The sequence below is a fragment of the Tetrahymena thermophila genome (assembly GCF_000189635.1).
Source record: "Tetrahymena thermophila SB210 genomic scaffold scf_8254487, whole genome shotgun sequence".
Taxonomy (NCBI): domain Eukaryota; phylum Ciliophora; class Oligohymenophorea; order Hymenostomatida; family Tetrahymenidae; genus Tetrahymena; species Tetrahymena thermophila.
Window position 1 is genome coordinate 486,937 of NW_002476262.1, and position 27,424 is coordinate 514,360.

At 24.0% G+C, this 27,424-nt stretch overlaps 9 protein-coding genes across 9 annotated transcripts; 6 read left to right on the forward strand and 3 right to left on the reverse strand. All coding sequences in view use genetic code 6, as the record gives it.

Moving 5' to 3' along the window:
- Nucleotides 1-2: 2 nt before the first annotated feature.
- Nucleotides 3-926, forward strand: TTHERM_00502620 (NUDIX hydrolase; the record flags this gene model as incomplete). Its single annotated transcript, XM_001022316.1, has 1 exon — nucleotides 3-926. One exon carries the CDS (start codon nucleotides 3-5, stop codon nucleotides 924-926), a length of 924 nt encoding a protein of 307 aa, XP_001022316.1.
- A 469-nt stretch (nucleotides 927-1,395) lies between these two features.
- On the reverse strand, nucleotides 1,396-5,647 carry TTHERM_00502630 (multidrug resistance protein-like transporter family ABC domain protein; the record flags this gene model as incomplete). The annotated part of the gene is made up of 7 exons (XM_001022317.1): nucleotides 1,396-2,436; nucleotides 2,491-2,974; nucleotides 3,036-3,974; nucleotides 4,031-4,418; nucleotides 4,470-4,616; nucleotides 4,696-5,203; nucleotides 5,267-5,647. 7 exons carry the CDS (start codon nucleotides 5,645-5,647, stop codon nucleotides 1,396-1,398), a joined length of 3,888 nt encoding a protein of 1,295 aa, XP_001022317.1.
- A 1,675-nt stretch (nucleotides 5,648-7,322) lies between these two features.
- Nucleotides 7,323-8,673, forward strand: TTHERM_00502650 (kinase domain protein; the record flags this gene model as incomplete). The annotated part of the gene is made up of 6 exons (XM_001022319.2): nucleotides 7,323-7,419; nucleotides 7,476-7,516; nucleotides 7,574-7,643; nucleotides 7,732-7,886; nucleotides 7,963-8,194; nucleotides 8,246-8,673. 6 exons carry the CDS (start codon nucleotides 7,323-7,325, stop codon nucleotides 8,671-8,673), a joined length of 1,023 nt encoding a protein of 340 aa, XP_001022319.2.
- A 1,854-nt stretch (nucleotides 8,674-10,527) lies between these two features.
- Nucleotides 10,528-13,023, forward strand: TTHERM_00502670 (CRAL TRIO domain protein; the record flags this gene model as incomplete). The annotated part of the gene is made up of 6 exons (XM_001022321.3): nucleotides 10,528-10,633; nucleotides 10,774-10,912; nucleotides 10,974-11,040; nucleotides 11,243-11,404; nucleotides 11,494-11,882; nucleotides 12,156-13,023. The coding sequence occupies 6 exons, from the start codon at nucleotides 10,528-10,530 to the stop codon at nucleotides 13,021-13,023; spliced, it is 1,731 nt and encodes a 576-aa protein (XP_001022321.2).
- A 1,071-nt stretch (nucleotides 13,024-14,094) lies between these two features.
- On the reverse strand, nucleotides 14,095-14,795 carry TTHERM_00502680 (transmembrane protein, putative; the record flags this gene model as incomplete). Its single annotated transcript, XM_001022322.3, has 2 exons — nucleotides 14,095-14,309; nucleotides 14,375-14,795. 2 exons carry the CDS (start codon nucleotides 14,793-14,795, stop codon nucleotides 14,095-14,097), a joined length of 636 nt encoding a protein of 211 aa, XP_001022322.3.
- A 571-nt stretch (nucleotides 14,796-15,366) lies between these two features.
- Nucleotides 15,367-17,759, forward strand: TTHERM_00502690 (papain family cysteine protease; the record flags this gene model as incomplete). Its single annotated transcript, XM_001022323.2, has 9 exons — nucleotides 15,367-15,606; nucleotides 15,668-15,742; nucleotides 15,853-16,845; nucleotides 16,920-17,003; nucleotides 17,059-17,129; nucleotides 17,181-17,341; nucleotides 17,397-17,442; nucleotides 17,533-17,622; nucleotides 17,678-17,759. The coding sequence occupies 9 exons, from the start codon at nucleotides 15,367-15,369 to the stop codon at nucleotides 17,757-17,759; spliced, it is 1,842 nt and encodes a 613-aa protein (XP_001022323.2).
- Nucleotides 17,760-18,472: 713 nt separating this feature from the next.
- Nucleotides 18,473-20,180, forward strand: TTHERM_00502700 (A C2HC-type zinc-finger protein; the record flags this gene model as incomplete). Its single annotated transcript, XM_001022324.2, has 2 exons — nucleotides 18,473-18,966; nucleotides 19,364-20,180. The coding sequence occupies 2 exons, from the start codon at nucleotides 18,473-18,475 to the stop codon at nucleotides 20,178-20,180; spliced, it is 1,311 nt and encodes a 436-aa protein (XP_001022324.2).
- A 3,174-nt stretch (nucleotides 20,181-23,354) lies between these two features.
- Nucleotides 23,355-25,342, forward strand: TTHERM_00502720 (transmembrane protein, putative; the record flags this gene model as incomplete). Its single annotated transcript, XM_001022326.3, has 3 exons — nucleotides 23,355-23,742; nucleotides 23,823-24,163; nucleotides 24,713-25,342. 3 exons carry the CDS (start codon nucleotides 23,355-23,357, stop codon nucleotides 25,340-25,342), a joined length of 1,359 nt encoding a protein of 452 aa, XP_001022326.1.
- Nucleotides 25,343-25,941: 599 nt separating this feature from the next.
- On the reverse strand, nucleotides 25,942-26,868 carry TTHERM_00502730 (EF hand protein; the record flags this gene model as incomplete). The annotated part of the gene is made up of 1 exon (XM_001022327.2): nucleotides 25,942-26,868. A coding segment is annotated over one exon (927 nt), but the record flags the coding sequence as incomplete, so codon positions are not given.
- Nucleotides 26,869-27,424: the final 556 nt, after the last annotated feature.

Genomic DNA, 27,424 nt, shown 5'->3' on the forward strand with positions numbered 1-27,424 from the left:
AAATGATAAAAATACATTAAAGTCCCTTGCTTATGCTTAGAAAAATATAAAAAAATTTGTAGAATTTAGGTGTTATATACAAGTATAAATAATGTTTTTCTGATACCTAAAAGATAATTAGCTTTGAATCAGATTAATGGAACTCAATTCACGTTAATATCAAATAGATTCCATAAGAAAAGCAATTATTTAGTAAAATTTTAAAAAATTCAGAATAGCAATGGCTAAGCGATTAAAAAAAAGCAGTTTGGCTAAAAATTAATGTTGACCAATTAGAAGTATTATAAGAATCTATAAATTTAGGATATAAAATTCATCACGCAACAAGTGAGTATATATTATTAAGTAAATGGCTTTTAGAAGGACAAAAAAATAAACTACCAGGATATGCTAGTCATTATGTAGGATGTGGAGGTGCTGTTATTAACTCTAAAAATGAAGTATTAATGGTTTAGGAGAAATATGGATATAATACTGGTATATGGAGCTTTCCTGGTGGGAGAGCTGATCCTAACGAAGAGATAAACTAAACTGCAGAAAGAGAAGTATATGAAGAACTTGGTATAAAAGTAGAAGCTGTTGATTTGTTACTAGTAAGAGAAAGTACATAATCTATATTTAACAAACCTGATCTATACTTTGCTTTTTTAATGAGACCTGTTGAATAAAATCCTGAAATAAAGTTAGATAAAGAAGAGCTAAATAATTATACTTGGATACCTTTATCCAAAATCGACGAATTCATAGCAAAAGAGCGTGTCTCTACTTACTATGTTTAAAAAACAATTTTAGATAAAGTAAATTAACTTTACAAATAAGGATTTGACTTTTAAAATGATAGGTTGTCAATAAAAAACAGCTATTAAAATTATCCAAGAAATGGAACAAATTATATTATGTACTAGTTGAAAAATCCTAAAAATTGATTATCATATTAATTTATTATTTACATAAAGTCGTTTTCCTATTTATAATTTACAAATTAATTAAAACTGTAAAAATGATATAAAATAATTACATAATAAAAAATAAATTAAATTAATTTAAAATAAATCCAATAATTTTTTTTGAATACAATTGAAGGTTTTACTAAATAAATAAATTAATTACTTAGTTTTTATTAATTTTACTCTTTGATATTATTTTGCAAAAATTCATTTTATTTTTTTTGCTATTTAATTTTTTATTTTTATTTTAATGGGTAAACAAATAATTTTAATTACTTTTACATAAAAAAAATAAGATAAACTGATAATGGTAAAGATAATGGTGACAAATTTTTTTAAAAATCTTTAAAAAAGAAAACTGAATATAATAAAAATAAGATAAATTGAAAATAACTAAAAATTATTAATTTTAATTATTTTAAAGCATATTTATTCAATAATCTATGCTTCAATTTGCATTTAGCCTATAGAAATACGATTTGTTAGCCATTAATTAATCGAATGTTCCTTGTTCAACAAGTTTACCTTTTTCTATTACAAATATTTAATCACTGTCTTTAATTGTAGAAATTCTATGAGCTACACTTATAGTTGTTTTATCTTTCATAAAATTATTAAGTGTTTCTTAAACGCTTTTTTCACTTTCAGGATCTAAAGCACTCGTAGCTTCATCTAATAAGAGAATATTTGGGTTTCTAGCAATTGCTCTTGCTATTGCTATCCGTTATTTTTAACCTCCTGAAAGCTAACTTCCTTTTGGTCCTACTAGCCTTTCAAAACCTTAGCCATAATCATTTTTATTAATTTATGTGTCTTTTTATTAGAATTAATTAGATTAAATGAAGTTTAAAGCATTTGCTTTTGAAGCTGCTTCTATAATATCTTTTTAAGTGGCCTCTTCTATGTTATACTTTATATTTTCTGATATATTACCATTAAATAGAATTGGTTCTTAACTAACAATTCCAAAACTTTTTCTGAATTATTTTAAATCATAGGACTTTAAATCTCTGCCATCTATAAGTATTTATCCTTCATAAGTATCGTAAAACCTCATTACTAACTATAGTATAGAAGATTTTCCAGAACCGCTTGGTCCTACGAAAGCCACTTTTTAGCCTCTCTTAACTGTAAAAGAAAGTTAATCAAATACTTAAGCTTCACGGTTAGGATATTTAAATGAAACATTTTTGAACTCAATATCACCTAAGACACCTGTTTTTATCAAAGAATTTTCTTTGAGTTGAGATTATTAGATTTCATCTTGAGAGTCTAAAATTTAGAATAAACTTTTGCAGGCATTTTTTGCATTTCCAGAGTCATTCATAACTTAATTATTATTCCCCGCTCCAAATGCTGCAAACATAATTGCATATACTGATATAAACATATCTTTCATTGAAACACCATAATCTCTTACAAAGGCAGCTGAGCATATAAAAATTATAGAGTATGTAGCAAACATAACAAATTATGAAAATCCAAACGCCTATATTAAATTAAAATTTTAATTATTTTATAGCAAATAACAAATTAAATATACCAATCCTGCAGTATTCCCCTTTTTATTTATTGAATTATATGATTTTTACAGTTTCTCATCATAGAATTGTAATATTTTTCCTTCATTTGCAAAAGATGCAACAGTTCTTATGTTTGTAACACTTTCCATAATTATAATTCCCGAATCTTTGTAAGCTTCCTCTGATCCTTTACTAAATCCTTAAACAAATTTAGCTTAAAGTGAACCAGCAATAACCATTAAAGGGCTTACTCCTAATGCAACTAGTGATACTCTCCAAGAAGCAGTAAAAGCACACACTAGTCCTGTTATAAATGAAGAAATACTCTAAAACTAAGTTGAGATTACGGTTGAAACTAAACCATTTACTTAATGAGCATTTACAGCTAAATGAGAGCTTAAGCATCCAGGATTATTTTCTTGCTTATCAAACCACTCGCAAGGCATTATGAGCATTTTTTTATAAACATCTTATCTCAATCTTAATGTTAAGCTTTCACCAAATCTATTTATTTATTTTTTAAAAATATTTAAAACATTTTTTTTAATCCTAAAATTTTATTTACCTGGTGAAAAAGTATGACTAAAAAGTGCTAAATACTAAAGCTGCAATTGCTAAAAATACAAACCCCAAAGAGAGCCAATTAGTTCGTTATTTGTAGTCATCAGCTCCAGGATGTGCAAGTGCATCAACATATTCTCCTAAAAGAAAACCACTTAGGGGAAAACAAACACCATTTCCAAGAGCAAAAAATATTCCAAAATAAAGTATTATTTTATCAGGTTTATTTATATCATGCAATCTTTTGAGCATACTCTTCTCTTGTTACTATAAGATTCTTTTTTCTTCTTTGCTTAAGTTAGTTTATTTGTCAAGCTACTAGTCTTATGTTTCGTTTTTAAGTTGATACTTAGTAATAGGTTTTTTTAAAGAATCTTGGCACTAGATTTTTACATTAGCTGAATTCTATTCTTCATTTAACTAATTTTCTAAATCCTCCTGGTTCTCTTCACTAGCATACCTTTGAATTTGGTTTTTAGCTAGTGATTAAAATTTCCCATTTTAAGCTATCAATTATTCAAAGGTACCTTCTTCAATAAGCTGACCTTACTGAATAACTAAAATATTATCAGAGTTTTAAACTGTAGAAATTCTATGAGCAATTACAATAGTTGTCCTTCCTTTAGATACTTAATCAAGAGTTTATTAAATTGAAATTTCATTTCTTCTATCTAAAGCGCTAGTAGCTTCATCTAAGAGTAATATTTAAGGATTCTTTAAAATAGCTCTTGCTATACAAATTCTTTACTTTTAACCTCCTGAAAGTTAGCTTCCTGAATTTCCAACATAAGTATCTAACTTATCTTATAGCATGGAAACGAATTCCCACGCATTCGCCTATTAAAGTGCATGAATCATTTCTTATTCGGTTGCATCATCCTTTCCGAATTTTAAATTTTCTCTAATTGTTGTTGCAAATAATACTGGTTCTTATCCAACGTAACTTTTTTAAAGTTTAAATTATATTTTCTATTTGAATTATTGTTTAAAATTAATTACCCAATATTTCTTCTGAGCCAGTTGTAATCTAAATCTCTGACATCATATCCATCAATAGTTAATTTTCCAGAATCGATATCATAAAATCTAAGTAAAAGCTGCATTATAGTAGATTTTCCACATCCTGATTCACCCACTATTGCTGTTTTTTAATTAGCTTTTATTTCTAAATTTAAATTTCTTAAAATAGAACTGTCTTTTTTAGATGGATAGTTAAACGAGGCATTATTAAACTTAATATTTCCAATAAGATTTTATATAGTTTATGGATTTGAAGGTAAAATAATTTGAGGCTCTCTATCAATTACTTCAAAAATTTTAGCAGCAGCCAATTTTCCAGATTAGAATTTTTTAATACAAGGAGCGCCTTATCCAAGTGAAAATCCTCCTAGAATAATAAAAATATTAAAATAATTGCAATAAATAAATCTATATATACCTATGATAATAGCGAAAAATATAACGAAAACATCTCCTTAAGTGTAATCTCTATCATATGTAGAATTGTAAATGCTATCACCAACAAGAACAGATCCATACCAAAAGCTTAAAGCATAGTCTAAAAACATAGTAGCAAATGTTAATCCTAAAAATAAGAAATTATTTTAGTAATCAAATAAAAAAATAAATGATTAATTAGTTGGTTGGTTGAAAAAATAAAATACCTAAACCAATACCAGCCCATATTGCATATTTACAAGCTATTTTAAAAGCTTAAACTAATCCAGTTTTGTAATTTGTGAGCTCAAATTCTTCCCCTGTCAATGATTTAACTGTTTTTATTGCATTAAGTCCTTGTTCTGCCATTCCTCCTGCCTTTTCATAAGAATTAGCTATTTTTTTTTGTGACATTTAGACAGTTAAGGCAAATGCCAAACCACCTAAAGTTAAGACTGGAAGAGCTGAAGTAGTTATTAATGCCATTTACCATCCTCTTGCATAACCTACAGCAAATCCACCAATTGTCATACAAATATTCATGATATATGTTGGAACATTTTCGCCAATAGCAATCTATATTAGATTAGTCTCTGAGGCAATTTTTGATGTTAGCTCATTAAGATTTATGAGATCGAACCACCCAACCTCTTGTCTCAGTATAGCTTTAAAATATTAAATTCTATATCTGATAGATTATTTTTCTCCTGCTATAATCCAGCAGCTCATTTAAATCTATAATTTTATAAAAATTAAATGAATTATTTATAACTTTTATAATTTAGTTAAATAACTTACCCAACTCAAAATAAAAGTTCCTATACCAATGTATAAAAAGTAAAGGCATTAAGTCTTAGCATTTTCGAACACCTATTAACCAGTTAATTAAGGTCCAAATGAATCTGCCATTTCTCCAAAAATTAAGGCAAATAGTGGAAATGCTACTCCATTAGCCATAGCAGCTAAAGCTCCAATAACCATAAAAACAATTTCAGATGTTGTAGCATACCTAAACAATTATAAAAATGAAACATTTTTGGTTTTTTAGGTCTAACCTGAACTTTCTTATAAAATTTTTTTATGGTGAGTTTAACTCTAAATGTCATTTTTTGTTGCAGAATTATTATTTTTATCTGCTAACTTAGAATTAATTTTTACTATTTTATGATTTTAGCTCATTTTTAAATGAATAATAATTCTTTTTTAATTTTTTTAAATATTTCTGTTTTATAAATAATTTATTGATTTATATTTATAACATTAAGAAATATTAATAAATATTTAAATAGATTTTTTATTTGAGTTTATATTTAATCAGAAAATGTAAATTACTTTCGATTAAGATTAAATCTGATTATTTCTAATTTGAAAGAAATTATAATACTTAGCTTAAAACTGATAATAATTTCATCGCTATTCTAATTTTTTCTATTTCAAATGACATAAAATTTCAAATTAATTCTAAAGAGTTTTATCTGAAAAGTTCAAAATAATTTAATAAAATGAACTTTCATATATCTTCCAACAAAATATTTATAGTTCTATTAAATTTAAATGCATGTATAAATGTATAAGAACTTTTCGATAATTTAATAATATAAAATTTATTTATTTATTTGGAATTTAATTTTTAATTTATCTATTTTTTTATAAATTAATTAATTTAATAAATTAAAAATTATGTAAGAATTTAACAGTATTGCTTTTTTTTTATTGTAAGTTCTGAATTTCTGATAAATTATATGACTATTTTATATGACGCTAAAAACAAATTTTTTTAAAATTTATATCTTATTTATATTAGAAATCAGCTTTAATTTACTTGATAAATTACTCAAAAAGAATTCAAAAATTTATTAAATTATTTTAATAGAAATTTTTCATTAAATATAAAAATTATAAAAAATTCAAATTAGTGAATTTATTATTAAAAAAAAAAAATTTTTATAAATGAAAAGTCATTTTGAATAAAATTAAATTTATTTAAATGATATTATTTTTTTAATTCCTTTTGAAATTGATTATTTGTGCAGTTAAAAAGTAAAAACAGGATAACTTTACTTAAGATGACAGTTTTTTATTTGCTAAAAATAAATTATTTTTCAATTATGAAATAGGAAAAACTTAACCTGGGAGATAAAAGAAAAATTAAATCTTTTCTTATTTTTGAGAAAATTAAATTAAGAATTCAAGATAGTAGCAATAGTATGAAAATATTAAATGAAAATAAATTTAATTTTTAATTTACATGTTATCAACATTTTTCATAAAAATTAAAAAAAAAACAGATGATTGATTATAAAAAGCAATATTTCTAATTTTACAATAATTTTTTTTAAATGCAATTTATTGTTATGTTGGATGGATGATAAAGATTTTAAATAAATTTTTTATGATATTTTAATAAATGTAAAAAATTATTGAAATTTCTAACATTACACTTTGTTTTTGAACTTATTAAAACTGCTAATATGTACATCAGTATTTTAAATGTTTTATAGATTTTGGTAATATAATTGCACAATTATGCTGTTTAGATAATTTGCTGATAAAGGAGAAATCCAGTAAATTATTCTCTTAAGAATAAACATAAAATATAATTTTTACTGATAGATTTATTATATTATTCATTAATTTTTTCTGAATTGAAAAGTTTTAAATTAATTTAATCAAAATTCAGATAATAAATATCTATCTATTTTATCATTAACAACTGTATTATGTACACATATAGTGTGTATTTAAGTAATATTGAAATTAAAATTTGATCTTTAAAACTTCAAAAAAAAAATAGAAGTAATTTGTTCTAAAAGTAATACAAGCAAAAGAATTTATTTATTTATTTGTAAGATTAATGGAAGAGGTTAAAGAAATTCAACCTAGAATTATAGCTAATAGATTTGAAATTAAGGAATTGTTAGGAAGTGGTTCGTTTGGAGAAGTATATTTAGGTAAGCTTAAATTAGTATAGATTTGTAAATATTTATGATTCATTTTATCAAATAAGCATATGATAAGTAATTGAATTAAGAAGTAGGGCTTAAGATAGTAATTAAAACTTTTTACTTCTTTAGAGTAAATTGAACTAATCTTATTTTAATTTAGGATATAAATGCTGATGAGAATTCTTAATTACCTAGAGAAGCTAAGTTGTTGTAAATTTTCTAAGGAGGAGGTAATTATTACAAATAATTCTTAAATACATCATTAATTATTCATTGCTAATATTACTAATTTTGTTTATTTTTTAACTATTTTAATAGAAGGAATTCCCAAGCTATTTTGGTCTGGAGTGGAACAATAAAGTAATAAAAATGTAATTGCGATGGAATTACTGGGCGAAAATCTTGAAAGTTTGTTAGTAAAATGTGGTGGAAAATTTTCATTAAAAACAGTATTAATGTTAGCTGATTAAATGGTAATAAATATTACTAATAAACAATTTAAGAAATATATAATTAAAATATGGAATTATTATTACCTATCAAAAATAGATTAAAAGGATAGAGTATGTTCATAGCAAGGGATTTGTATATAGAGATTTAAAACCTGAAAATTTTATGATGGGCAAGAAGGGAAAATCATAGCAAGTAGTTTATTTAATAGATTTTGGTTTAATAAAGAGATATAAAGACCCAAAGACAAATAAGCATATTCCTTTTAGAGATAACAAAGGCCTAATTGGTACAGCTCGTTACGCTTCAGTCAATACACATGCAGGATTAGGTATGTATTTACATTTATCATGTATAAATTTTAAAATAATTTATAATTAAGAATAAGGTAGGAGAGATGACTTTGAAAGTTTGATATATCTTCTAATTTATTTTCTTAAAGGAAGACTACCCTGGTAAGGAATATTAGCTGAAACTAAAGAAAAGAAATATGAGAAATTAAAATTACACAAAGCTTCAACAACTAACGAAGTATTATGTGATGGATTACCAAACCAATTTATTCAGTTTTGTAAACTTATACGTGGTCTTAAATTTGAAGATTAGCCAAATTATTTTAAGCTTAAGTAAATTTTAAAAGAGTTATTTTTCGAGCTAGGATATTCTTGGGACTATGTTTATGACTGGACTGAATTAAATGATGGAATTAATATTAATCACATTAATTAAGTTGATGCCTTGAATGTCAATTAAATGGATAACAACTAATTTATTACTGACAAACAACCTCAATTTATTTGTTAAATGTGATTAAGAAAAATGTGATTTTATGAAGGTTTTAAAAATTTTTGAAGTAGATATATAAAAGTTTATACTGATTAAAGACAAAGCTTACTAATTAAATATATTAAATTAATAAAAACAATAAAAGAAGAATCATTTATAAAAAAATATTTTAAACAGATAGAAGACAAATAAATAAATAATAATTTATGTATAAATATAATAATTAATTAATTAAATGTTTAACAATAATTGTATTTAAATATTTTTAAAAGTTGTAAATTTTTAATGATATAAATACTCATAAAATAAGTTATAGGTATAACCTTTAAAATGAAATTATAGTTGATTTATTAAAAAAACAAAATATATTATTTGAAATATTAAGATTTTTTTTTTTCACCTTTTTTCAAATAAATATTAATTGAGATTATTTTTATTTTTATATCCTTAAAAATAAGAAAAAAATTAAGCAAAAGTATAAAAGCCTAAATGATTTTTTCTATGGCAAATTCTTTATAATTTTGGTGTATTTATTTAAGTTAAAAATTAATTTTGTTCTTTATTATTGTATAGATAGAGACAAAATAAATTTTGCTCTTCATAAAAATATTTTCAAAAAATTAAATAGTGAATAAATGAGTGCTAGTAAAAAAAACATTTTATGTTGCTAAAAAAAATAAATTTGAAATTATTATTTTCTGAAGAGTAAATTATATTTTAATAAAACTTTAAATATATGGAAGAGAAAGATTAATTTTATATAACAATCTGTTTATTTTTAACCCATTTTGAGCAGAATATGTTTTTAAGACATATATTTAATTCTTTTATTTGCATTTAATTATACTTTGATAAATTTTACCAAATATCTTTATTCAAATTTCAATTTTTCTATAATAAATGTATCCTAATCTTTTGGAAACAACATTTACTTTGAAAATATATTTTTTTATTAGTACTTTATTAATAAATGTAAAAATTAATATCTCTAATACGAAAGTAATCTCTGATAGCATTTTTTTACAGGTTAGAATTCTTAAATATAACATATTTATTATATTTAGTTTTCTAATATTAACTAAAAAAGATATATGATATTTGGTAATATTTTAATTAAATTTTGTAAATTATGTGGTTTGTAAATATTGATTATCATTTTATTAAAGTTAAGATAATGCTCCTTTTTATTTATATTTTGTAAAAAGAACAAAAACTCCACATCAAAAATAATTAATTGTTTATTAAGCATTAATTTTTTTAATTACTTCAGTTATCGAAATAAAATTATAATTATATTTATTCCAACAAAAGAATAAATTTGTTCATTTCGTTCTATAAAATTTACTAAGTATGAACAAGATTATTTTTATCAAATGCATTTTAAGGAAAATATTTTTTTATTTTTTAGATTTATTTGATTATTTATTCCTGTTATTATTTTTTGCTATTGAGATAGCTTTTCAAAACTAATTGAATTGAACGCTTTTTGGTTAGAGGATATATTTTAAGGAGTTTATCTTAGTAGTATTTTCAAAATTGTGCATTTTTTTTAATAACAACAAAAGGAAAATAACTTCAATAAACAACAAGACTATGATTCAAAATATTTCTCTTGCCTATACTGACTAATAAAAAATAATTAATTTAACAAATTAACCAAACAACTTTTAACTATTTGATTTACAATCGATCATCGTTAATTGCAAATCATAAACAATAAAAAGAAAATTAATTTACTTATATATTCCGATTTAAACAAAGGATTATTAGAAAGCTAAGAATAATTAAAAGCAAATTTATTATTGGTTATTTTCTTTGCCTACAGAAGCTCACTTCTATAAGTCCAGCATATCTTATTATTATTACTATAATAGCAGAATGAGTAATACAAATAATAGCTTATAGTAAAGTATAGATCCTATTTTAGGCTTCGATCCGTGGTTTTTAAAACCTCCTAAGGAGGCTATGGAGATTAAACACACAGGTAAATTAATGAATAAATAAGTTTTATTAATCATTAAAAAAATTGGTTATTTATGAAAAAAATTGCTTTTTTATATGGAGAAATAACTATCTTTGGCCAAAATGTTTGAATTTAATAACTTAATTTCTTTATGAACAAAGACTATTACATAAAACACAATGAAAAAAAGAAGGGTAACAGAAAAGTTTATCAAAAAGTACAGTATGATGAATTTGAAACCTAGCATATTGAGATATTAAAGCAGGAAATGGAAAGATAATAAATTCAAGTACCTCCTGAGTGAATAATTTTATTTTTAAAAACTATAACAAATATATTAAAATATTCTTCATTTAAACAGCTGGAAAACAAGCGATTACCTAAAAATGTGCTACTGTGGGCGTTTTGATCTCAAAAAAGATGTGAAGGTATGAATGATTCCATTTAAAATTTAAATTGCGCACAACAACCTACAATTTTTTAAAAGATATGTTACTTAAGAAAAGGAAATAGCAATCAAGTTGTGTTAATAGTTAAAAGAATAAATTTCAATTTCTTTAAAATAAAATCATATGTTTGATTTGCTCCTTTATTCCTAAATTTGTAATAACTTTCATTAAATAACAATAGGCTGCTAAAGATCACATTGAATGGCGCAACAATTTGACGATGCATACATTAGATGATAAAGCAAGAGAACTGCTTTCAAAAGGAATATTATATTTGTTAGGTAGAGATGAAAATTTTCGTCCTATTTTGTATTTAGATTGCACTAAAATCAATTTAAAAAAGGTGATATAATCTTTAAAAAAAAAAAATTGCTTTTAATAGTTAGTAAACTTAAAATTAATTAGCTTACATTTTTTTTAAAATATAAAAAGGACGGTGAAGAAACAATATTAAGATCAATATGTGTATTTTTAGATATGATAAAGAAGTATATGTTTTTAGATTATTATATTGAAAATTGGATCATGGTCATCGATACTGGAGGACTTGGACTCTCCAGTTTACCTATTAACGGCCTTAAATTAATTATTGGAAGTATGTCTATAAATTATTGTGCTACTATGGAAAAGATGTATATTTTAAACCCATCATTTATGCTTAATACTTCATGGAATATAATCAAAGGGTTTATAGACCCAGAAAGTGTAGAAAAGATATAATTTTTAAAGCCTAAAGACTACAAAGAAATGCAAAAAAGAATACCTATTAAGTTTTTACAGAAAAAATACTGTGGAGAGCATCCTGATGTAACATAATTTTGGTATGTGAATATTCTTTTTTCATTTAAAAAATTAATTTAGTAAGTATTTTTAACTTACTAATATGTCAAAATATAAATTGATCATGATCAAATCATTAAATTTAACTATTCGGCATTATATCAATAAAAAATATTAAGATTATTAAGCTAGAAAATATGAAATTAATTAATTTTTATTTTTTTAAATTACAAAAATGTTTCATTTTTCATATTTTAATTAAAATATCTTTTTGAATAAATTAAATATATTGTTTAAATAAAATAATTATATAGGCCACCATTAAATGTTTTTTGTAGTGAGGAAGAGAGACAAAAATAAATAAAAAATTAACAATAAAAATAGAAAGATAAGGAAGCAGGAGCTGCATAAAATTCTTTAACAAAAAAATAAACCTTAAAAGAAGAAAAGAATATAAGTGCTTAATTAAATGAAAAAAATAGAAAAAAAACTGAGGATAGTTAAGGAATCTAATAAAGTAATACAAACTATGTTAATGGAAATTCTGTCACAGCATAATATATGAATAATTAAAATAATCAAATTTTTAATGATGGCATAAAACCAAAAATAATCATAACTAAAGTTAAAGACGATGTATTTGATAGCTAATATGCTATGGCAGGTTACGATGAATAATTAGAAAATTAGTTAAGAAAGTAAGCTGAATAGAGAAGATAAGAAATGTTAGAACAAAAAAAGAAGTAAATGTTATAAAAAGAAGAGGAAGAAGCAGCGAATTAAACTGGATAGCCAGGTAGTTTAAAATAAGGAGTGAGTTTAAATAATACAATATCAGGAAATGGTATCTCAACCAATACTGCAGCCACTTACACTGCTGTACAAGGTGCAAACACAACGAATATATCAAATAATATTAATTTTACTACAGAGCATAGTGAGGGGAATTAGTAATCTAATTAATTTTAAAATAAAGGGAAAAAAAACTTTAACTCAGCTGTACCTGACTTAGATTCTTAACAAGAAGATTCAGCTATCTTTAAAAATAATAACTTGACTAAAGATTAAGATGGAGATCCTCTAATATTTAATCATACAAATATACAAAACAATCCTATAATATAATTTGAAGGAGATGATTCTTCAAATGCTAAATGCTGCTAAAACTGTAACATATTTTGAAAAAGTACAATCTAAACTAGATATAAAACAACTTCATCCAAATTATAAAAATTGTAGAAATCAACTAAAAAATTTTTTAATTTAAATTATCTCAAAAATGATCATTTAAAAAAAAAACAATAAATAACAAGAAAGATTTATTTTATAAAGAACGGCAAAACAAAATGTGTCTTTTCTATTTACTCAATAAAAAACACATTTCATAATAACCATTAATTCCTTGATTATTACAAAATAAATGCATTTGTTAAAACTAGTTAGAATAAAAGTTTTATTTATCCTAATCTCTGCAATAATTTATGTAAAGAAGGATAGATTTAATTACATTTAAGAATTGCTAAAATATTAAATTATTCTATATACTTATAGTTATTGATTGATTTATTTTTTTTCTTGCCATCTAATTTGGTGAGTGAGTATTTATATTTTTATTATACATTTGTTTATTTATTTATTTTCCTTTAACAGTACTGGTTTTACATGCAACATAACTTTTATTTTTATCAAATAAAACATGATTAACAATTTACTTATAACATTCTTTAAAAAATTTTTTTCAAATTATTATTTATGTTTGCTATTAAAAATTATTTTAGTGGTTAATTTTAGGACAAAGCTTGTTTTTGTTGCTTGCTCAACTTATAATAAACATTTATGATAAGAAGCATTTGTAACAAGCTTAAATTAAGTTTTTTATACAGTAAGTGATAATTAATTAAATACTTGAAAAAAAGTTAAATACAAAAAAAAAAGTTCTATTGTTAGAGCTATTTAATCGCTAATAAACTATTATTTCTTTCTTAACAATTTAATATTGAGATAAGAATTTTCTTAAACAATAAAATTATATTTATAATAATAGATAAGTTATTAATTTTACTGAATTTTTAATATAAATAGTAGAGAAGTAAATTATTTATTTATTTATATTAGCATTGTCAGAGCTTATATACATAGCGCTGAAGGTTAAAGAATTGGAAGTGTTTTATATATAGCTGTAGTTATTCAGTATCCAAAAAATTATATATCCCGATTTTTTAATTCTATAGAAGTAGCTGATGCTCATTATTTTCAATTTATTGAGCTTGTATCTCTGTCACGGTTGTTATCATCATTGTTAGAGCGATGCTTTTAGTTTAATTTATTTCTGCGATTGTTGATGTAATTACCAAGTAAAGAATAAATGAATAAGAAGCCAACTATAATTATTATCATTTCGAAGAAATTTCCAAACATTCCATCATTTCCTCCGTTAGTAGAGGGTTCTCTTCCCATCAAATCATCAGCTTTTTATTTAAAATAACATTTAATTTTAAAAGCTAAAATAGTAGAAAAAAAAATTTTTTTTTACTGCTTGTTTAATAACCAGTTTCGGAATTAGTAGATGCTTACTAAGCTTAATTCAAGAGAGATCTAATTAAAGAGCTAGCATTAGAGATAACATAATTACAATTATCAAAATTCATTTTTATTTAGTTAATATTTTATAATTGATTTATTTATATTTAAATTTTATCTATTTTTAAATTTCCTTTTCTTTTCTTCAGGCTTTATTTAGTTTGTTAATCTAAATATTAATATTAATTATCAGTTTATATTTATAATCTTTGTAATTTTATAGAGCTTGAATGAATTTCTTTTATATAATTTAATTGATTTTTAAAATCTAGTTTTGTATTGCGTATTATAATAATATCAAAGCAGTAGAATCCTTAATTATTCCTCCTTTCTTTCTTATTTCTTTTCATCTTTTGTTCAATACATACATACATTTATTAATAGATTTTTCATTTTCCTGATATACATTTCAAAAGTAGCTATTAAGATTTTTGATATAATTAAAAATGATAGCTTCATTTCTCATCACGTGTAGATTTAATATAAATCCTAATATTACTAAATATTAATTCTACCATTTTTATTTCTAAAACCAGCAAATTAAAACCTAAATCTTCTCTGAAAATACATTTGAAACATTATTCTATTTTAAAAATTATTTTTTTCCACTAGTTCTAATTTTTTGCATATAAAAGCATTTATTCATACTATTATTATTAATTCCATAAAATTTAACAGGATTAAGCAGTTTATTTTTTGTAAATTATACAAATTTTATAATAGATTTTTTATTTTTATTAAGATTTTTTAACTTATATTATTAAAAACTTTATCGTTTTTGAAAAAAATATGTTTTTGTCCTACAAAAACAAATTAAATCAAATCTTGTCATTAATTGATGCTATTTACTACTATTCTATTTAATTTATTATTGATGAGTATTAAATGAATGATTTTTTAGTAAAAGAATCAATTAAAGCTCAAAAACAAATAGAATATTAAAATATGAAGAATGTAGATTTTTTGAAATGGAAAAATTCTTTGTTATTTTTTATGCTTTTAATGATTTATGTTACTTAAATATAATGTGATTTACCTATTCAATGCGTAAAGCATTAAATTGTTGGATAATGGACAATACAAACTTCTAAAGTACATTCTAAATATAATTAATTTCTTACTTGTGGTCATTCAATTCCTGATTCACCTGATCAATCTATATAGTCAGATTAAAATAATTTCAAAGTAATTCATTCATTTAGTAAGAAAAAAATACAAAATTATAATTATTATGGTAATATTTTAGCATACAAAAGAATATTTAGTTGATTTGCATGAAAATGGAGAGGCATTTTTACTAAAAAATTCTTCTTAGATCAAAGTATATTATTAGTTAATTAGTTAGTATTTTATATTCTATTTTTCAGATAAATTAAATGATTTGAATCATTTGAAATTTATAAATGTGAATCTATTTAATTGTTTAAAAAGGGTTAATGGACGATGATGTATGATGAAGGTTTTTAAATTGATGTTGATGAAATGAGCTTTTTTACATTTTTTAAGTATTATCCTATAAAAGAAGAATAAATTTCAGAAAGAGTGCTTGTAGAAGATATAACTGTAGTCAGTCATTCTAAAGTGACTACTTATGAATTCGACTGTACTGAAACAATTGTTGGTTGGTTCAATGTGCCAACAAAAAATAAAAAAGGATGCATGAAAGCTTATAAAGTTAATCCTAGGGAAGAGGATAGGCATCTTAGAAGCTAACAGAAAGGAAGTGTAGTATAGCCTTTAGATTTCGATATAAATAACTTCACAATCCAAGATGATATTGATTAAATTAATTCTTCTTAGTAAGATGGACTTTTATACGATTAGTAAAGTTCATCTAGTATAAAAAAAAGAAAATTCAATTTGCAAGGCACATTAAATAGTATTATTGAAAACATAGGGCCAGAAGATAGCAGCCCTTAGAGTGAATAGTTAGAGTTAGATTAAAAATAAAGTACATAAAAAAGCAATAATATAAATTAAAAGTAAAATGCTGAGTTAAATTAAAATGTTCATAAAAATAGGATAGATTAGCTTAATTCCTTAAATAAAAATTGGCAGGCTGGTATTTCTTCATCATTTTAAGATTTGACCTTAGATGAAGTAAATAAAAAAGCTGGTAGAAACAAAAGAAAGCAACAAAAAAAAAATTCTAAAAAAAAAGTAATTAATGAATCTGAAATGTCTAAATTAAATGAGGAGCAATCACTTTATATGCATTTTTCAATATAAGATGTTAGTGACCTACCAAAAAATTTTTCTTGGGAGGAATATATAGATAATCCAATAGAGCAAAATGATTGTGGTTCGTGCTATATAATCTCTACAGTATAGATGCTTAATGCTAGGTTAAAGATTAAATATGGTAAGGACTTTACCAAAAAGATTTCAATGCAACACCTATTAGATTGCTCTTTTTATTCTTAGGTATTAAATATATTTACTATTTCTCCTTATAATAATCAATTTTATTTACAAATATATATATATATATATTTAAGGGATGTGATGGAGGATATCCATTTGAGCTAGGAAGATTTGGCAAAGATTATTTTATGCTACCTGATAACAATACTAAATTTTAAGTAAGAATTTAATAGTATTTTATTTAATTTACCTATTAAATCTGAATTAAAATAGAACGAAGTAAAAGAATGCTAGATTAAAAATTTAGAAAAATTAGACGAGTATTTCAAAGTTACTGATTATGGGTAATTATATATATTTATATTTTTATAGTTTAATAATATTGATGACTAAAGATTTGTAGGATAATAGTATGGTAAAGGAAATGAAAGAGAAATGATGTTAGAGATAATGAAGAATGGACCTATTGTTGCCAACTTTAAAACTAGTGCAGATTTTGTTTACTACAAAAGTGGGGTTTATCATTCAGTAGAAGCTGCAGACTGGATTCTCAAGTGTATTATTTAAAAAATAATCAACAATCACATTATCTTAAATATTTTTTTGTTTAGGTGAGGTTGAGCCTGAGTGGAGACCTGTTGAGCATGCTGTTATGTGGTATACTTTTCTTTTAAATAAGCTTTCTCTTTTATTTCTATCAATCTTTCATAATCGTTATAGTTAACACTAACAATAATTTTTAAATAGCTATGGCTGGGGCGAATCAGAAGAAGATGGAAAATTTTGGCTAATGTAAAATTCATGGGGTGATGATTGGGGAGAAAAAGGTCGATTTAAGTAACTATTACTAAATTTTTATTTAAAAACTTAAAAAATTAATTCATAATTTAAGGATAAGAAGGGGGACAGATGAATCGTTTGTAGAATCAAGTGCTGAATATGCTTAAGTAGAATATATTAATAATAAACAATGATTAATCAATCGCTTATCTACCCTTAATTAAAAACAAATTACTTATCTTATTTCAATTAATATATAAGTGAAAAGCTTACTACCTTATTTTTTTTTGTACTAAAATAAATATTCACATATTAAATAGAGGCTCTTCACAGTTAGAGTTAAAGTATAATTATTAAAAGCATATTATTAATTATTATAGTATAACAAATATTTGTTAAAGCTATTCATTAAATTTCTTTTACTTATTATTTGATTTTTTTAACACATCCTTTAAAAGTTATTCAATTGAAACTATATGTTATTTAATATTTAAAATTGTTGTCATATCGTTTTCACATTTTTATTGTTATTATTTATTTTCTGTCAAAAAATACTGAAAGGATTATTATAAAATTAATTCTAAATTTTGGAATTTTTTTTCTTCCTAAAATAGTAGTGTTTTAATTAACATTTATTCACTAGAAATGTAATATTCTTTATTTATTAAATGATAATTTATTACCATATATAAAAAATTTGAAATGTTAAGCTTATTAATAGAAGTTAAGGAGCTTGTAATTAAAATGCAAACACAATCAAATAATATAAAGAATTTTTATTTGATTTGATTTATTTAATTGATTTTTTCTAAGATGACTAATAATTCAACTAATATAGCTTATATTAGTTAATATAAATATCAAAAAAACATTTAATTGCTTCAAAATACAAACAAATCTAATACTGATGTTCAATTAAAATGACTTTGACTCAATAGATTATCTAGTAGCGTACGATAATAAAATGCATGAAAACCAGAATTATAGCAACTTGAAACCAGTAGACTATTCCCTAAGACTTTAGCCTAGTTAATCTAGCTATTAAGCTTATAGAGATAAGAATAACCTTGCTATGGTAGGAGAATAGATACTTATGGATGGTATTCCTCGTTTTGAATATGATTACTCAGCTTATAATTCAAAAATAATCTAGCCAAAGGCTACAGGAAAAATTGGTCAACATTATTTTGATGGAGGATTAAAAGAAACTGCCGAGGAGATGATATAAAGAGAATTGGAGAATTGCTTATTTAATATCAAGAAAACTATGCGACGCAATTAAGCCAAAGCAAAAGGCTTTGACATACTTGAAAAAGAAAGAGACCCAACTTATATCAGCAATGAACTATATGAAAATGTTGTTTTTGACGACATATATGATAAACCAAATCAGAATTATAGGTAACTTTTTGAATAATTATGGAGTTTCTTATTTTAAAATAATTTCGTTTTGAAAAGTAGAAAAACTTTATCATTAATTATCTTTGCTCAATTCATAGACTTTATATATTTAATTGAATGAAACGAATAAATAATAAAATAAACTAATTTGATTTATTTCATTCATGTTTTTAATTAAAAAACTATCTTTAAAGTAAATAACATTTTAAACACAAAATTCTATTATATTCTATTAAAAAAAATTAAATTTAGAATTTATTTTAATTTAATCTTGAAAAAAATAACCTAATTTTTTTAGTAATTTGTACTTGTCATTGCCTTTTTAATTTTTTTTTTAAAATTAATAATTTATAAAGATAATCTACTATAAATTAATTCATTATTTGTTAAAGTACAGAAGGGTTTTTTATGCTCCAGAACTAAATGAATAAGAGTTAATTGAAAATAATACAGGCGAAGAATTGAACTATGATTACGACATTGATGACTTTCTTCACATACAGTAAGTGCAAGATACAAATATTGAAAACAAGATGAAAAGACAGAGCATATTAAATAGATTAAACAAGGATATTTAGAAACAAATGGAAGAATAAGAAATGGCTGAAAGAGAATAAAATTATTAAATGGAAAAACAGTAGAATAAAAGTGGAATTTTGAAAAAAAAAGGGGATCAAAAGATAAAAAAGACTTTGAAATTCGATGATTCGGTCATTGATAAAAATGAAAGTAGTATCGATGATGAAAGTGATGGAGGTTTTGCGAAACAGTTAGAAAATGGGAAAGTCAAAATGTCATTTAAAGAGTTTATGGATGCTTAGAAAGGAGGTGGAAAGCGCTAGACACAAAGCGCTAAAGCTTTATCTAATGGAAAGATATCTTCGTAAATTGATTATGTTGATGAGATTGCATCAAATGAGCCTGTTTATAACCCTACAGATATGCCTAAAAAGATACCTAGATGGAAGCTACAATCAGAAGCTATCAGAGCTTCAATGAAGACTAGCTCAGCCTATACTAAAGAGGAAAATGAATAAATTGTATCTGCTTTAAATAAAACAGATTTAGTATATTGCGAGTGCTGCAAAAGAAAATTTAAACCAGGTCCTGCAGAAAAGCACATTCCTTCCTGCAAAGAAAAATTTGAAGAAAAACAAAGACAATATTAATTTCAACAACAAAAGAAAAAGAGCAAATCAAGCTCAAAGATTTGAAATAAATTTTTATGATAGTATAATATATAAAATATAATGGATTTGCATTTAAAAAATTTCTATTATATTAATTCCCTTGCAAGAAGAATGCTTGGTCGCTAGCTAAGAGGCTTTATTAAATTTGATTTAGTTGCTTGTTTGTTTGCTTGCTTGCTTGGCTTTTGTTACAACCTTGAAACTATTGTTATTACTTATCTTTCTAGATTATTAAAGGAAACGCTTTAACTTAAGATACGAAAAATAAAAAAGCTGATTAGCACCAAAGAAATTTAGAAACAAAAAAAATTAAATGTATTATTATCCAACGAACTCAAAATTTTTGCCTATGTAAACAAGTCTCTAAAGAAAATTGACTAACGCTTATTTTTCTTTTAAAGTTTTTGAACAATTAATTTTCTTAAGTAATCTTCGAAAAAGATATATAGAATAATATATTGGATCAGCTTATAAATTTTTATTTTTTTAAGATAGAAGTTATAAATTCAAGAAGCTAAATGCATGAATTATTGCATTAAGTTTATGCTTAAATTTATCTCGCAAATAGACTTATTTTATTACTCAGAATAGAAAAAAAATATATTATTAATATCTTTTTATTTGTGTTCTGCTAGAACTTTATGTTACACTCACCAAAATTGTTAATTATTTGAAGATTACAATAAGAATAATACGAAAAATTAATAAAAATTAATCGCCTTGCTAAATTTTCATAAATATTCAACTGGTTGAATGAAAATATTTTTAAACTAATTTCAAAAAGATATTTATTTAGCATATTCATGAACTAATAGTGCATTGTTTCAGTGAAAATCTAAAATATTTCTATTTTTTGCTGGACTGTTTTAAATATCTTTTTTCATAATAATATCTATTTATGCTATAAAAATAAATTAAATCTTTTAGAAGTATTTACTTACTTATTTATTTATTTTTCAATTAATTAATATTTTTTCATTCATCATTTTCATATGATACAAAAGATATTCAAATCAATGTAATATTTCATTTGAAAATTTTAATGTAAATAGATTATTTTATGTTCTGAAAGTGTTTTTGCTATATATTTAAGATTAGAAATTAAAACATTTTAGCAAATCGCTAGAAATTGGTTACCTTTCTTTTATTTTTATTACTAAGCAGATAATTAATTTACCTAATTTGCAAAGAAAAATATATAAAACAAAAAAATATATGGTATTTACCAATGTACTCTATTTAATTTAATTTAAGTAAGCTTTGTAAACTGTTTAAAATACTAAATAAATGTAATTAACTAATATAAGGTCATTAAATTGATTGTAAATAAAATTTTATTTATTGCTAAATTTATTATATGATTTTTAGTCTACTATATAATTCCTATATTTTTTATCATATAAAATCATCTATGTTGCATTTTACCCTAAATTTTTATACATTAGTGATGTTTTGCTGGAGATCTAATAATAATATAGAAATTTTTAAAAAAGGTAAAAATTATATTCCAAAAATTTTTCTTTTTATTTATATTTTTTGCTGTTAACTAATATTATAAATACGATCGATGAGATGTCTGATTTTATTCCTTCTATATAAATGATAATAAATATCTTATTAAGGTGAACTATCTAATAGATTGATCTATTCAAAATAGTCAATTTACAATAAAATGTTTATTTCTAAATAATAATCTATGTTAATGTAATATAAACCATGCAATGAATTAGAGATTTATTTATCCTCAAACCATAGAAATATATTAATCACGTAGTTTTTAACGTCCTTCATATGAATATTAATATATTCATTCAGCCTTAAATTATTTTATTCCTGCCATCATCATACGTACTTAATTTTAAAACCAAAAAAATATGACATCAAGATATATCTTTTATTTAAAAATGTGGAATATAGATATTATCATTTGATTTTATCTTAGTTTATTTTCAAATATAAATCCTACTTCATCATTTAGTTGTATAAATTTGTCTATATTAACACAAATGTTAGCGTCCAATTACTTGAATTTACTTACGCATAACAATTTTTAATAATAAAGCAAATAAAAAATTTGCGCAAAAACATGAATGAAAATTGAAAGGATATTAGTTAGGTTAGTCAAAAAGCATAGAAATAATAAGAAAATTTATAAATTTCAGCTTGAATCGTCTTAATAATTTATTAAAAGCGAATATTCTATTTAGAAGGATTTTGTATGTAATTTAGCGAAAATAATAATAAATTAAAATATATCGGGGAGGATTAATTATAAAGACATTCTTAAACTAATTACAATTTGATTTTATCTAATAGTATCCTCAAATACTGTTGCCTTATTTAATATTATTTTTATAATATATGGCTTTCTATTTCACAATTTTTATAAATTTATCTAATTATAATGAATTATTTTATTAGATTATCTTTCAATCAACTAACAAAATGACATTCAAAAACAAAATGTTAACAATTTTTTTTTAAAAAATTAACTATCATATTTGAGATGTAACTGCATAAAATATAAGTTTATACCTTTTCAAATATTTTTATCTTGCTTTTTCACTGAGTATCTTTTTTACTGAAGAATAAATTTAATTTTACAATTGGCTTTTCACATATCTTGAAATTAATTGATAAATTTGTTTTAATACGTAGTTTTGATAGAATTTTGTTAATGGATGCTTGACTGTTTTAAAGCTTGCAATAATACGAACACATTTTAAATTTATTTATTTTTTTTACGTGATAGAGATTTTTTTTAAATTTGACATGCACTAATTGATCATGATTTAACGACTCAGCTAACTTACTATTCAGATATATAACTCTAACTTGATAAATGATCAATTTTTTTCTTACAAGATTTTCTTAATAAAGAAATCTTTTGATTAATGAAAAAAAAATTCATAGAAGCTAATGAAATTAATTAGGAAGCTGTAAGCTTTGATGCTTTTGCGTAGCAATTTAAATAATTTACTAATAAATTGAATAAAATTTATATCTTCCTCTGATATAAATTTACATAAAAAGTTGTGAAAGAAATTTTAATAGATAAGATGTGGGGTATTTTTTTTTTGATATTAAATACTATCTATCTAATGATCATATTTAAATCTGATATTCAAACTTATAAAAATTAAAATAATAATTAACTATCTCAAAAAATTTCAACAGAAAAATTAAAAATCAGAAAAAATGATTCAAAAAATGGAAAAAGCTTAGGCTTAAAACTAAATTGTCATGCTGAATCCCTGGTAGCGCTTCTACAGATTCTGCATGTTTATGCTCGTAGTCATAGTCTTAATCTTCGATATTTGGTTCTTAGCTAAGACTAACACCACTCAATTCTACCCCTACTTCAGAATGGTTATTGCCTTCTTGGTCTTGCCCTTCGGTCTCGCTTTTATCAACAATAACCTTTTCCACTTCAATGAAGCCAACTAGGAAACTCAAGACTTAAATGAATTGTTCACTATGGTCTACAGAATGTTCAGAGTTATTGGAATGGAACACATCCCCATCTATTTCTTCACTCCTTTCATGAATAACTCCAACAAGGCTCTTGAAGCTAAGCTTGTTGAAGGTAAAATGAATTTTATTTCTACTAATACTTTATATATACACCTTAATTTCTTATATTCTTATCTTTTCATTTAAAAATAGCTAACTACTATCACTGCATTTTTGGTTCTCAAATTGTTCTCATGTGCCAATTACATCTCTACTTCTCCTACATGAACGATAACTCTGGTTATTACTGGATTGTTGCTCCTATTATCCTCCATGCTTGTCATCTTGCTTTGTAAGGTGCTGAAATCAGATAATCTGAACAAAAGACTGCTATTATGACCTTCGTTGTCACTTTCTTCCACATTGATTTCTTGTAAAACTTATTCGAAGGTGTTGGTAGAGCTATCTTAATCGGTGTCACTGCTATGGCTACTATTTATAATCATTTCGATGGTGATTATAATACCACTTTAACCAGAGAAGCCTTTGCTATCGTAAGAATTTTTCTTCCTTTTTTATTTAAACACACAACATAAGCTTAAAAAAAATGAATATTTATTTCTCGTTTATGATTCCCATCAGAATCACTACACTCTTAACAAAAGTATTAGAGATTTAGGTTTTAGCACAAAAAGAAGTCAAAAATTTTTAAAAATGCCAAATTAATTATCTGCAATTATGTGAAATAATAATAATAATTAAATTGCTGAAATAGATAAAAAATAAATATTTATAATATTTAAATTTTCTGATTTGGCAAACAAAATTTTTGAAAATATCAAATAAAAATTTTTAGAGTTAGATTAGTGAAATTAACAAAAATTTATCACAAATAAACTTGACATAAGAAACTGTAAATAAACTCAAATAATTATAAAAAAGCTTTAGATCCCTTACACTAAACATAAAAATTGAAAATTAAATTTTTTTTTCAAACTAACTCAAAAAATAAGAAGAAGCAATAAATAAATAAATCAATAAATTACTATTTAAAATCCAAAATATATTTAGCATAATATTAATAATAATTTCTTTTAAAAAAGGATGCTCTCGCTGCTGGTGGCTGCTGCGTTTTAGCTATTTTCTACATTGCCTTCAAGACTGGCTTAATCAGTGGTATCTTCTATGGAGCCAATTTAATGTTCTAATTACTTGTCTACAGAGTTGACTCCAACTACATGAAGATTTACAATAACTTCTAAAGAAGATTATCTGTTAAGGTTACCGACAAATAACTTAAGTTTGTTTACTACTTTGCTATTGCTTGGAGATTCTGCGAGTTAATCGCTATCTGGGCCGCTGCTTTGGATAACCACAACAATATCTATCACAATTTAGATAACAGCTCTAACTATTTGAACTTGCGTGACGCTCTTCTTGTTGGTCTTATTTTCGATGCCATTTACTTGGCCGTTTTAGTTCTTGAAGCTGGTCTCTACTTCTTCATTAAATCCAAATTCAACCCTGTTGGTGAATGCAATAAATAAGCTATCATGACTGAAGAACTCTAAGCCATCAACAACTAACCCAACAAGGCTGCTTTTAATGCCCCTGAACACACTCAACCTGAAGTTGTTAACACTCACCCTGCTATTAACAAGGATAAGGCTCCTATTAATATTGATGAAGAAGCTATGGACTTCAACCAAAGAGGCTCAAAGATTGCCAATTGAGTAGTTATCATTGGATGAAAATTTGAATCAAACTCAAATTTTCTATCTATTTTTTCTTATTTTAAGTTTTTGTATATGTCCATATAATATTAATAATAATGTTATTTCGATACTAAATAATATTATAATTTTGATTGTAATTATATATAAATATTCCTTTATCTTGTAATTTTAAATAGTTTTGCATTTCTTCAAAAATCTTTCAAAATTTATTTCGTCAAAAATTTTTTATAACAACTAAAATATAAAGAATTTATTTAATACTTTCATAAAATAAATATAAAGTAATATTATTGAGTATTAATTGTATTTTTTTTTTAACTAAAAAATTCTAAGTTCCTAAGTAATTTAAAATTAACAAAAATAAAATGTTTTTAACATTTATCACTACTTTTTATGGAAAGATTTATGCAAAATAATTATTTTTTTACTAAAAAAATATATTTAGAAGAAAATTAAAAGAAAATAATTTCTATTCTTATTTATTATTTACATATTTTTTTTGTTTATAAAAAATAACATGACGTTGATATGTAGCCTTAAAATAATATACATGTACAATTATTAAATATTATAACATATAAATCTAAATATTAAAGTCATTTTTTTCCAAGCAATTTGTTTGCTCCTTAGGCTATATTATTTTTATCAATTTAAAGCCATTTAAGTGTGTTAGGATTTTATATAACAAATTACTTAAACTGAGAATAAGTAAGTTCATTGTATTTTATAACTTCATCTTCATTTTTTTATATAGAAATTAGTGATTAATTCTTTTTTAAATTAACTTCATTTGGTATCTCTTCAATATTTTACATAAATTCCTCATTTTAATATTTTTTTTATTCTTCTTCTTCAGGCTTATACTCCTAAACAATCTTTTTTACCTACTCTTTTATCAACTCAAATAGAACTTAATCATCTATTTAAACTCCTGGAAACTAGTTTATCAAATTTTTCATATAATCATAAATTTGTGTATCTGAAACAACATTCGTTTTAGATTTGCAAATAAGATTAAAAACGAATCTGGTCTTATATTCAACTTTTTCATTAATTAAATTCGCTAATCCTAGTATAAACTCTCTAAAATTTATAACTCTATCCTTATTTAAGTCAAAAACATTAAAAACTTGCTCTGAAAATTCCTAGTTTGTTAGATAGAGAGAGTTGCTAAACTCCTACATGTCAATAACACCATCATCTTTCTAAGAAGCTGATATGTTCTTATAAAACGTGTAAAGATTTTCAACTTACTAATAAGTCAAATTTGTTTAATTTGTAAATTCAGTCAATTCATATTAAGTTAATTTTTTCTACTTTGTGTTACCGCCACCCATTTAAACTCTTTATTTATTTTTTAATTATATATAAATGTTTATATTTTATTTGTTTTAAGTAGTTTTATGTTTAAACTAATTAAAATTAATGATAGATATACAATATATATTATATTTCACAAACATTATCAAATAAATATATATTTTTTTAAGATATTTGTTTATTGTAGTAATAATATCTTAAGTAAAATATTTATTTATTTAAAGCTTTAGCAATCAAAGTAAAACTATATAATGGAAATGATTATAAAATTTATCATTAAATCTAAATTACATCTAATTTTATTTATAAGTTAAAATAATGGGGTTGGGGTTGGGGTTGGGGTTGGGGTTGGGGTTGGGGTTGGGGTTGGGGGTTGGGGTTGGGGTTGGGGTTGGGGTTGGGGTTGGGGTTGGGGGTTGGGGTTGGGGTTGGGGTTGGGGTTGGGGTTGGGGTTGGGGTTGGGGTTGGGGTTGGGGTTGGGGTTGGGGTTGGGGTTGGGGTTGGGGTTGGGGTTGGGGTTGGGGTTGGGGTTGGGGTTGGGGTTGGGGTTGGGGTTGGGGTTGGGGTTGGGGTTGGGGTTGGGGTTGGGGTTGGGGTTGGGGTTGGGGTTGGGGTTGGGGTTGGGGTTGGGGTTGGGGTTGGGGTTGGGGTTGGGGTTGGGGTTGGGGTTGGGGTTGGGGTTGGGGTTGGGGTTGGGGTTGGGGTTGGGGTTGGGGTTGGGGTTGGGGTTGGGGTTGGGGTTGGGGGTTGGGGTTGGGG